The 12,104-nt window shown below is 46.2% G+C and overlaps 1 protein-coding gene across 1 annotated transcript; it reads right to left on the reverse strand.

Moving 5' to 3' along the window:
* Window positions 1-507: 507 nt before the first annotated feature.
* On the reverse strand, window positions 508-11,719 carry Smkr1 (small lysine rich protein 1). The gene is made up of 3 exons (XM_021165243.2): window positions 11,657-11,719; window positions 8,306-8,479; window positions 508-1,241 (listed from the first exon to the last, which is right to left on the reverse strand). Exons 1-3 carry the CDS (start codon window positions 11,717-11,719, stop codon window positions 1,044-1,046), a joined length of 435 nt encoding a protein of 144 aa, XP_021020902.1. The 3' UTR covers window positions 508-1,043.
* Between the last annotated feature and the right edge of the window lie 385 nt (window positions 11,720-12,104).

Here is a 12,104-nt window from a genome sequence, read left to right on the forward strand (position 1 = left end):
AAACTGCGAGCGAGTGGCAAGGAGTCTTTCCTCTTTTAAGCCGCTTTCCTCGGGCCTTCTGTCACAACAACTGAAATCCAGCTTACTTGACTTGCTCCCCTTCCTTCATCCACCACACAGGTGTGTGAGTGTGTGTGTGTGTGTGCAGACACGTGTAGAGAGACCACTGATTGACATCGGTACATTCAGTCTCACTGAACCTGGACCTCACTATCAGCTAGACTGATTGGCCCGCAAGCCCCAGGGATCCTCCGGTCTCTGCCTCCCGGAGTGAGGATTATAGGCATGTACCACACACAGTGTCTGGATGCCACGGGGATGCTGGGGATCAAACTCAGGTACTTGTGTTTCCATGGCAACTACTACATCCAGAACCATTTTCCTGGCCCCAACTCTTCTTCACCACAGGCTTGCACACCTGGCAAGATGATGCTCGTGACGATTTTAGTCTCCACCGACTGGAGTGTGTAGTTAATTCGAATTAGAAAAAGACTGCTAAGCAGAAAATTATAAAAAACAAGTTATTTATTTTCCATTTTGTTAAAAAAGGGAGGAGGGTCATTTAATGGCTCTTCCTGAACAGAGGCCCCCGGTTCATCCCCAGCATCGAAAAAGAAAACAAAGAAAACCCCAAAACCAAACCACAGTAGAAAATGTGTTTCCAAGTTAGGCCTGAGCTTTCTGCCTGGTCCTTTCTGAGCCGACCCCTCACCAAAGAAAACGACTCACACAAACTGGAGCTGCCTTCTGAGAACAAGGTTTAATTCAGTCTAGAATTATGATTATAATATTTTAAAAAATTACTGCTAGTGCCAGGGCAACCTTTATGAACTACTCTTCCTGATTACGTCTGAAAAACCAAAGTGGCTTACCTAGTGCCTGGCTTAGCTTCGGAAATAAAAAACGGCGTTTGCTATCGCAGTGGCTATGTGTTTCCGCTTGTCGTTTAGAGCCCGTTTGGCCGAAGTCCTTGAGTCTAAATGCATTCTCCTACTTTCTGTTCTTTGAGACCAAGGCGTGCTTTGAATTCTATCACCTAAATCTTATTTTTTCCCCCTTTTCCCTTTGGGAGCCCCTGGCCAGGGGAAGCCTCGCAGGTACAGGCAGTCGGCAACATTGTGAGCAATGTAGTACAGGTTCAGCATGGCTGCCGGGCTCATGATGTCCACTTCCGGCTTCTTCAACTTCTGCTTCTTCCCGGAGGTCTTGGGCCGGCCTTTCCCTTTCTTCCCTTTACCTGGCTTTCAAAGACAAGCAAAAACATGGGAGAAGATTACTTTTCATCACCTCGTGTGACTTTTTCCTTCCTTCCTTCCTTCCTTCCTTCCTTCCTTCCTTCTCTCTCTCTCTCCCTTCCTTTCTTTCTTCCTTTCGTTTTATTTATTTATTTATGATACGGGGTCTCACCATGTAGACCTGGCTGGCTGGCCTCGAACTTGCACAGATCTGTCTGACTCTGTCTCCCAAGTGCTGGGATCAAAGGCATGCACCATCAAGGCCTGCTGGAAGCAGCTTTCTACATTTTCTTAGTGACTTTAATGGGGTGGGGGTGGGGGGACCACAAACTGTCCCAACAAATACATTTACATGTTCAATATAACTATGAGTCTGAAGGTTCCCAACACAGAGTTGGTTAGTGTTGGAGGAAAGAAGAGGCTAGTCCCTTTTGATGTCTACACACATCTCACAAATACATATAAAGATTACATATCATTAAAAAAAATGCTTGCCTGGATCAGGAAGCATCAGATGCCACCGACTGTGACAAGTGCTTGTTAAGCAGCCCTTGATAAAGAGACCTATGGCCCCTTCTTATGTGGCACTTTGTTGTATTCTGATTTGCATAAGCTGCAAGAAGACATGGCATTGGGCATGCAATGTCTCAGAGATGCACACTAAAACTGTAGAGACAAAAATCAAAGACTAGAGCCATGCTTCCCTGTATGGCTGCCCTTGCCACACCCTGCAGAAGAGCCGGAAGCACAGAGCTCGTATGCTTTTGCTGCTTTCTGAACTGGAGGAGTGGGCCTATGGGGATCCATTTTACCAAATTATTCTTGATTATTTCCCTGGAGGGCTGCATACTAAAAGTTAAATTTCAAACAAATTATACAGCCAGGAGACAAAAGCATATCTTGGCCTTTGTTATGCAAGCACTTTCTACATAAGCGGTTTCAAGATTTAAGTGTAGAAGTAGATGCAAGAGGAGACTCAGGGTCTGAGAGCAAGTGAGGCTTGCCATCATCTTCATCATCACAAAGCTGTGCTTCAAAGTAGACAGGCACCAGTCCTATCTGCAAAATAATCTAGCAGGGGCTCGGTGAGGTCACTCGTTAGGCGCTCAGTGACATCCAGCAGGCTCAGTGACTAGCTGAAGAGGTCAGAATCCTCTAGGAAATGTGAGTGGGGACTTTCCTGCTTCCGCAATAAACTGTTGCAAAGTTGTGGTTGTTTTAACAAGTGTGCACAACCAAGCTGCACTCCTCTAGGTCCTGAGACCACCTCGCCATACAGAAAACGATTGATGGGAGAGCATCTCTACCCTGTCTCCTCTAGCTAGGGAAGAGGGAGTGTGCACATCACCAAAGCTCAGCCAAGGCTAAGCATTTACAGAAAACACACGTCTTGTTCTTAACTTTTCACTCACAATGTCCCAAGTTAAACAAACAAAACGGTTAATGTGTCTAGAATAGAAAAATATTTTTCCCTCAGGCGAAATGTAGTATATTCCTAGACACTATATCCAGGGATGAATATGAGAAATAATGTAGTGAGTAAATACAGGTGGTGGGGCTGTGGAGAGAGGGGGCTGTGGAGAAGTGGGGGCTGTAGAGATGGGGCTGTGGAGAGATGGGACTGTGGAGAGGTGGGGACTGCAGAGATGGGGCTGTGAAGAGATGGGGGCTGCAGAGATGGGGCTGCAGAGATGGGGCTGTGGAGATGGGAGCTTCAAAGATGGGGCTGTGAAGAGATGGAGGCTGCAGAGATGGGGCTGTGGAGATGGGGCTGGAGAGACAGCTCAGGGGCTAAGAGCAGATGCTGCTTATCCTGAGGACCAAGTTCAGCTCCCAGCCTCCACATGGGTTTGAAGTTCACAACTGCTTATAACTTCAAGGATCTTACAAGCCTTCTGGAGTCTGAGTACATCTGCAAACATATGCACGCATGCACGCACGCACGTGGGGGCACACACACACACTTAATCTTGTAAAAAAAAAAAAGAATACAAATAAAAAAAATATTATGAAGTCCAGAAGACTGCCTTGTGCTGGGAAAACCTCTCCACGGGGTACAGGGTGCACACTTTGGAGTAAGTTCTTTAAGATTTTGAATGTTTTCTCTTTTTCATAATTTTATACTTTCTTTTTGTTTTTGTTTTGTTTTCTTTTTCCAAGACAGGGTTTCTCTGTGTAGCCCTGGCTGTCCTGGAACTCACTCTGTAGACCAGGCTGGCCTTGAACTCAGAAATCCGTCTGCCTCTGTCTCCCAAGTGCTGGGATCAAAGGCGTGTACCACCACTGTCCAGCAATCTTATACTTTCTTGACTGTCAGTGGTCAATGGCTCACCTGAAAACACTGGAACAGATTGCTGTGTGTACATGGGGCTAAATCTTTAAAATGGGTTGAGAACAGTTTAACTTTTTCTTTAATATTTCTTTTAGGAATATTTATTTTATTTTTATGTATAGGAGTACACTGTAGCTGTCTTTAGACACACCAGAAAAGGGCATCAGATCCCATTACAGATGGTTGTCAGCCTCCATGTGGTTGTTGGGAATTGAACTCGGGACCTCTGGAAGAGCAAGTCAGTGCTCTTAACCACTGAGCCATCTCTCCAGCCCTCAGTTAAACATTTTTAGTTTTTTTTTTTCTTTTTTCTTTTAAAGATGTTGTCTCACTATATAAACCAGGCTGGCTTCAAATTTACACAGATCCACCTACCTCTGCCTCCTGAGTTCTGGGATTAAAAGTGTACCAACAATGTTCAGCTAAATTCTTAGAAATTGGCAAACTGATTCCAAAGATCAGATGGAATTGCAAAGGACATAAGATAAAGGCTTTTAAGAATTTATTCAAAGTTCTTATCTTCTTGAAGACACTCCCAAAATTCATCTAGAAATGCAAAGGACTTTGAAAAAGGGCACAGTTGGAGGCTAACATCAGCTAACTTCAAAGGTTCTTCTAAAGCTACAAAATCACACCAGGTGCTAGTGGGGTCAAGACGAATAAACAGATCAATGGAACAGAATAAAGAGCCCGGAAACGGGCTGGAGGGACAGCCTAGCGGCTAAGAGCACTGTCTGCCCTTCCAGAAGCCCTGAGTTCAGCTCACAACCACCTGTAATGGGATCCAATGCTCTCTTCTGGCATACAAGTGTACATGTAGATAGAGCCTCATTTACATAAAATAATAAATTTTTTAAAGATAGATTTATTTATTTATTTATTTATTATATGTAAGTACACTGTAGCTGTCTTCAGACACTCCAGAAGAGGGCGCCAGATCTCGTTACGGATGGTTGTGAGCCACCATGTGGTTGCTGGGATTTGAACTCAGGACCTTCAGAAGAGCAGTCGGTGCTCTTAACCGCTGCACCATCTCGCCAGCCCAAAATAATGATTTTTTAAAAAGGAGAGCCTGAAAGTAGCTGCACACACGTACGAGGGAATTGCTTTTCAGGGAAAAACGTCAAAGTCAGGATTGTCAGTTCCCTGCAGCAGCCCACAACCTGTGGGTTGTGACCCCTTTGGGGTCTCCTAAGACCACTGGAAAACAGATATATTTATGTTACAATTCATAGCAGCAACAAAGTTACAGTTATGAAGTAGCAATGGAAATAATTTTATGGTTGGGGGGCACCACAACACGAGGAACTGTATTAAAGTGCTCCTAGGGCTGCGAACCACTACAGTATATGGTGCTGAAATAATGCCGGTCTATTAACAAAATACAAAAGCAAGGAATTCCAATTAATATTTGAACTACACCAACCAACCAAACAAACAAACAAAACCCTTAAAAATTGATCATAGGCCTAAGTATAAAACCCCAAATTACAAAACCTTTAGAGACCTATGGCCTTCAGTTTGGCAAACATTTCCTCTTGAGTATAATATCAGAACCACAGCTCATGACTATGAAATACCCCTATAGGTCTGTGTGTTTCAACACTTGGTTCCCAGCCACTGGTGGGGCTGTTTGGGACAGATGCTGACCCCTCCTCCTGTAGGTGAGAAGTAGGGAGGAGCCTTGCTGGAGCAAGCATATCTGTGGGGTGGGCAGAGTGGTAGATTTTGAGGTTTTACAGCAGGGACCCACTTGCTCTCTTCTTCCTGACTCCAGGCTGAGTTCACTCCCTGCTCCTCTAAGGTTTGCCACGGTATTCAATCATAGCAGCAGAAAAGTATGTAATGTGTCCTGAAGAACAAGTTGCTGAGCTCGCAGTCAAAATGTAAAATGTCTGCTTACCAATAGGTATCAAGAGATGAATGCTAAGCCAGAGACTGGGAGAAAATACTTCTAAAGCAAACGATAGAGAGTGCCCGACACACAACAGTTAAGAGAACCACCCAATAACAACCAGCAAACTATTCACCTGAATCCTTTCCTGAAAAGGAGACAGGGGAAATGAGCACACGAACGGACTCTCAGCATTGTTAGACATCAGGCATATACAAAACCTACAAGATACGCAACACACATGAGTCTGAGAGCTCGTTAGACGGCCGAGTGTATCAGGTAACGGCGAGCAAATGGAGAACACAGCTGGAGTTATCACAGAGAAAGGAGCTTCAGTTGAGGAAATGCCTCCATGAGATCCAGCTGTAAGGCATTTTCTCAATTAGTGATCAAATGGGAAAAGTCTCCTTGTGGGTGGTGCCATCTCTGGGCTGCTAGTCTTGGATTCTATGAGAGCAGGCTGAGCAAGCCAGTAAAGAACATCCCTCCATGGCCTCTGCATCAGCTCCTGCTTCCTGACCTGCTTGAGTTTCAGTCCTGACTTCCTTTGGTGATGAACAGCAGTATGGAAGTGTAAGCTGAATAAACCCTTTCCTCCCCAACTTGCTTCTTGGTCATGATGTTTGTGCAGGAATAGAAACCCTGACTAAGACACTACCCACAAGGCCTTTGCCTTGAAGTATCATTCTCTGGCCCCTCACCCTAGGGTTTGTTGTTTTTTGTTTTAACTACTATATTGGTTACTTTTCTTTGGCTGTGATAAAACACTATGACCAAAAACAATTTATGGAGGAGCAAGATTACTTTTGCCTTACAGAGGGAGACTTCCTACTGAGGAGGCGGGGCAGGAAGCAGAGAGTGAAGTGGGAGGGGAGTCTGGGAGATCTCAGGGCACTCCCCACACCCCATCAGGGACAGACTTCCTCCAGAGCTGCACCACCTCCCTAAACAGTGCACCAACTGGGGACCAAGGGTTCAAATATCTGTGTCTATGGAGGATAGTCTCATTAAAACCATTCCAACTACTTAATAGTGATTAATAATTAATAGTAACTGAGAGAAACCCAGAGGGTTTGTTTGTGAGTTTACCACTGAATTCCTTAGCCTAAACCATTATTTGGCACACCGAATGGATGAACCATTTGCTAAATGAATAATGAATTACAATCAGATGGTGTGTTGGTTCAAATATGAAATGTCTCGAACAGGTTCACATGTTGATTGTTTATTCCCAAGAGGGCCTTGAGGAGACTTTAGGGGGGTAGAGCTAGGTAGCAGAAGTAGGTCTTTACGGGTGGGTCTCACCTGGTCCTACCGTCTTTGCTTTCTGACCTGCCCTGTTGGACTCTCTGCTGCCCTAAGCTCTGCCTTCTTCACTACAAGGGACCAAAACTTGAGTGTGACCCCGAATAAGCCCTCCTTCTCTTGAACTGTTGTTTCAGGTGTTTGGTCATAGCCACCTGAGAAGAAATTAATACAGAGGTTTTGCGGTTGGAGAGGCTATACAAAGATAAAGGGACCAACCAAGATCAGAGTGGCTGTCCACAAGCAAATGGGGAGTAGGGCAGGGTGGGATGGAAAGGGGGAGGGGCGATCAAGTCTGGAAAGCAAGTGAAGAGCAGCTTTGGCCTTCAGCCTCTGTAAACTAACAAGCTGGACATTTATACAAAGAGCAGGAAGACGCCATTAGTTTCGAGGGCTTTGTAAGTTATTCTTCATTTTCCTGGATCCGGCAAAAGAAGAGCAGTAGTGTAGAAGCCTAGAAACAAGTCAGGAAATGGCACCTTTACTTAAGACCCACAGGCTTACTAAACACATTCCAAACTGCAGGCTAAAGGAGAAGCAAGGCAGGCAGGATACCTCAAGCGTGGTGCAAAGGGCTGTGGGTACTTACAGGACAGGAGGGAGCAGGAGGTATTTCTATGCTAGGAGATAAAAAGACCAGTAGCCGCGATAGGGCAGGTGTAAGGTGAGCAACACCGGCCTAGTTCGGGGAACACTTTTCCTTAAGCAGAGATGGTAATACCATAATTGTGCAAGAAGTTGAGGCCCCTTTACCCAGTGCATGCTGAGCATCAAGTTCAACAGTGAAGAGAACAGCGAGTCCCTGAGGGCTGCGGCAACAAAACCACAGCCACTCTAGGAAGAAAAATGAGGCTGGGAAGGATGGCGATCGCAGGATGCAGGCTGAAGAACAGGAGGGATCCTGGCAGGAGGAGGGTTAGGGTAGGGTGTGGTTAGATGCAGTGTGGACACCTCTCCCTCCCACCAGGGTCAACCTTACTTTCTCTATTACATGCAAAGAATTCCACCATACAACTCAGGGCAACCTGGACAGTCCCTTATTGGCGTGTACTTAGTTTGGGGGAATCCAAACCTCGTTGCTGATCTTCCTCTATTTCCCAAACGCCAAAGCATCTTCTAGGAGTGAAAAAAGTTACCCCACAGAACCAAGGGACTAACACCAGTTTCACAGAAAGGGCACAGCCTGAATCTGCCGCTGCTGTCCATCAGATGCAGGTCATCTTAAATCCATCCTAAGTCTGTCTCAGAGTGCGCCCTCCTACGACACGCTGGGTTGAACTGTACCGGTGGGGACGACAAAAGGCCTAGGTCTCAAATGCTTACTGGGGTTAAGGCGAGCGCTTGCGAACCTCCCACTTTAAGATGGGTATTTCCATGGTCATTTCTTTCTCAGCTGAGGTGACTGTGACACCAGTCCCCAGTCTCGAAATTCAGGCCCCACATTTCTTCCCCATACCCCCCACCTCTACTCCCCCACCCCGGCGTCGCAGTCTTCCGCCCAGATCCTGGCGCTTCCCTAGCCTCCGCGAGCGCTCTCACCGGCGTTCTGCCGCCTGCCCCGGCCGTGGCCGCACCTCCAGTTGGGCGCCTTCGCGGTGTGCGGAGGCGCAGATGCTGGTAAGCAAGGCTCGGCTCACTCCACTCGGGGCGGCACCCGGACAGCTCGCTTTCGAGTGCACAAACCCCGCCGAACCTCGAACTGTTTATTTGTTGCTAGGGCACCGGGGCGGGGCATGCCGCACTGGGCGGAGCCCTTGTGAGCTCAGTTTGTGTGTTCCGATTTGCTCTGCCTACTCTGCTGTTGCGTTTCGCTTTGGTTTACGCGGAGGTGACAATTTTACGGAACTCAAACTGAGAGCAAAGTTGCAAAGTTTTGTCTCCGGTGGTGCGATTGGGCGGGGCATGAGGGGAAGGGGCAGGCCGCCAAGATCAGCAGTTTTGTCTTTGGGAAGGAAAGGCTAGAGAGAGTGTAAGCTAAATCAGTCTCTTGAAATCTTCAGAAACTATTTCACTTCTTCTGATAAACAAGAGTAAGGTCTCTGAGGGTCGAGGTGAGAATAACAGAAGAAATGTCTGTTAGAGAGTCTAGTACAGGCCTCAGGAGAGGAAAGTGGGCAGGGTTCGTACATTATGGGTGGGATTAGCTTCTAACCTTGTGAGTCCATCCTTTTCTCCCAGAAAGGGAATGCGTTTGGGCGCATAACTCCATTTTTTTTTTTTTTTTTTAGAACTAGCAATTCCATTTTATTCAGTAAGCAGATATTGTATATCTGTCGCGTGCCTGACTCCCGCTTGCCCTGGGAATTCAGCGCCCAATATGAGTCAAGGTTCTTGAACTAAAAAGGTTGGAGGAGGAAGATGGGAACACAGCAAAGAGGAAGGGTATGAATTGCAAGCTCTGGCCACAGTTAAAAGTGATAGGTACAGAGTTGGCTCAGTGGTAAAGTGCACTTGCTTTTGCAGAGGACCCAGGTTGGGCTCCCAGCACCCACAGGGCAGTTCACAACCATCCAGTCCCAGGGATCCAGCGCCCTCTTCTGACCTCTACAGGCACCAGGCAGCTCGCTATATAGTGCACTGATACACATGCAGACAAAACACTCACCACACACACACACACACACACACAAAACAAACAAATAAACGTTACAAAACAAAACAAACAAAAAACCCAAACGACCAGGAACAGTCCAAATCATGGGCCGGACATGGTAAACCCAGAGCAGGAGGCAGGTGAACCACGAAGCAGGGTAAAATCCTAAAAAGACCTTACAAGCTATGGTAGGTTTTGCTAGCTTTTCTCCAGCCTGGTTAGTGAAATGACTTTCAAAATCAAGTCTTTATGTCCTTTGGAGTTTGCACTGACAAGACTGTGCTTTGTCTGGCAATTTTATCATGATTTATATATCCCTCGATATGGCAAACTCTGTTTTCTCCTTTGTGGACTGGCTTCTAATCCAAGGATTGGGAGTGAGCCCCTTTTCCTGCCTGTATCTCAATGGTTTGTTGTTTTGTTTTTTTCTTCTTTTTTTCCCAGCTTTCCAAGGTTAATCTCTACTGGGATCATTTCAAAATTTGTTTTTTTTTTCTTTCTGATCAACATCTTGTTTGTGATGGTGGTACCATGGTGAAGTGGGCTCTTGACTACATATAAGGTTAAGGAGACTTCATATGTGTTGGGAGTGACAATGGGGTGTTTTGAATGATCACAGCCCCCACAGGCACATATATGTGAATGTTTGGTCCCTGGTTGGTGGAACTATTTGGGAAGAATGAAGAGGTGTAGCCTTGCTGGAGGAGGTGTAGCACTGGAGGGCGGCTTTGGCAGTTTCAAAAGTCCATGCTAGACCCATCCCTCCTTCCCCTCCCTCAAACTTATGGATAAGAAGTAAGCCCTCTGGGGTGGGGTGAGATGGCTCAGTGGGTAAGAGCACTTACTGCTCTTCCAAAGGTCCTGAGTTCAAATCCCAGCAACCACATGGTGGCTCACAACCACCCATAATGAGATCTGATGCCTTCTTCTGGTGCATCTGAAGACAACTACAGTGTACTTATATATAATAATAAATAAATCTTTAAAAAAAAAAAAAGAAGCCCTCAGCTCCTGCTCCAGTATCATGGTTACCTGCCTGCTGGGATGCTCTACATCATAATGGTCATGGGTTCACCCTCTGAATTTGTAAGCAAGCCCCCCAATAAATGCCTGAGTGAGGCGGGGGTGCGGAGCAAAGCGTGGCAAGGAGCGAGCAGGGCCAGAGCAGAGCGAGGCCAGAAAGAAAAAGTTTGTAAATGCGTTGTTCTATAAGTTGGTCATGGTGTCTCTTCACAGCCATGGAAGAGTGACTCAGACAGACAGTGAGTGGTCTTTATTCTGAGGGAATATTATACAAATGCAGGGCTCACTTTATAAGCTGAATAGCTCAATACAAAATGGAAATAGGAGAAAGCAAGAGAAGGAACCACTAATATCTCCCACCCCCCACGCCTCCTGACGTTCTCAGGTCTCTACAGCAGCTCGCACTCCCAGGAAGCTCCAAACTGTCAACGTACCTGGCATCACACCCTGCCACCCCTGCCTTTGGCCTAATGTCGCTATGATCACTGCCATGTTCCCACTTGTATGGTCTTTGCCTGGGCTGCTGCAGTCCTGACATCCTGCTGCCCTGACTTCTAGACCCCTTTGTATTTTAAAGCACAGCACAAGCACATATCTATGACTCAGAGAGCTTTTCTATTTTTTAAATATTTTATTTATTATATGTAAGTACACTGTAGCTGTTTTCAGACACCCCAGAAGAGGGCATCAGATTTCGTTACGGATGGTTGTGAGCCACCATGTGGTTGCTGGGATTTGAACTCAGGACCTTTGGAAGAGCAGTCGGTACTCTTAACTGCTGAGCCATCTCACCAGCCCCTTTTTTTCCTTTTTAAAAAAGTTTTATTATATGTAAGTACACTGCAGCTGTCTTCAGACACACCAGAAGAGGGCATCAGATCTCATTACAGATGGTTGTGAAACACCATGTGGTTGCTGGGTTTTGAACTCAGGATCTCTGGAAGAGCAATCAGTGCTCTTAACCGCTGAGCCATCTCGCCAGCCCTCAGACAGCTTTTCTAGCTCCCTTCTTAGCACCACAAATGTTTGCCAGTCTCGTTCTTCTCTGGGGGTTGTGATTCTGTCATGCCCTTGGCCGCTGCTTCTGTGTTCTCTGGATCTTGAATGCCCTGTTGATCAGAAGCCCCGTTGAAGGTTAAGGCCAGGCAAACAGGAGCAATACTCTGCCTGTTAGACGCAGCCCAGATCTCTGCAGCAGCCACTCGTATGTAGGTAGGCACAGTATGTACTTCCTGTCCCCACGTTCAGTGGGAAGTAGAGTCCCCTTCACTCACGCTACCAAGTGTGAGGGCTACTTCCTGCTCAAAAGTCAGTGAGTTACCAGAAGGCACAGCCATCATTTTCTGTTGCTGTAATAAGATACCCAAGGTAAGGGATGACAAAAGATTTATTTAGCACACAGTTTGGGAGACTGAAAGATCAGAAATCCTTTCAGTTTCTCATTCTGTGAGGTCATAATGTTAGGTGGATGTCATCAAGACAGGAATGCATCAGAATGTGGTAAAAGAGGGAGGGTGCCAGAAAGACTTAATGGTTAGGCTCTTTATTTATTTATAAAGATTTATTTTATTGATATGAGTGCACTGTTGCTATCTTCAGACATGCCAGAAGAGGGCATAGGATCTGATTGCAGATGGTAGTGAGACACCATGTGGTTGCTGGGAATTGAACTCAGGACCTCTGGAAGAACAGTTAGTGCTCTTAACTGCTGGGCCATCTCTC

Source organism: Mus caroli, unplaced genomic scaffold (assembly GCF_978045245.1).
Source record: "Mus caroli unplaced genomic scaffold, Mus_caroli_1 scaffold_7, whole genome shotgun sequence".
Classification (NCBI taxonomy): domain Eukaryota; kingdom Metazoa; phylum Chordata; class Mammalia; order Rodentia; family Muridae; genus Mus; species Mus caroli.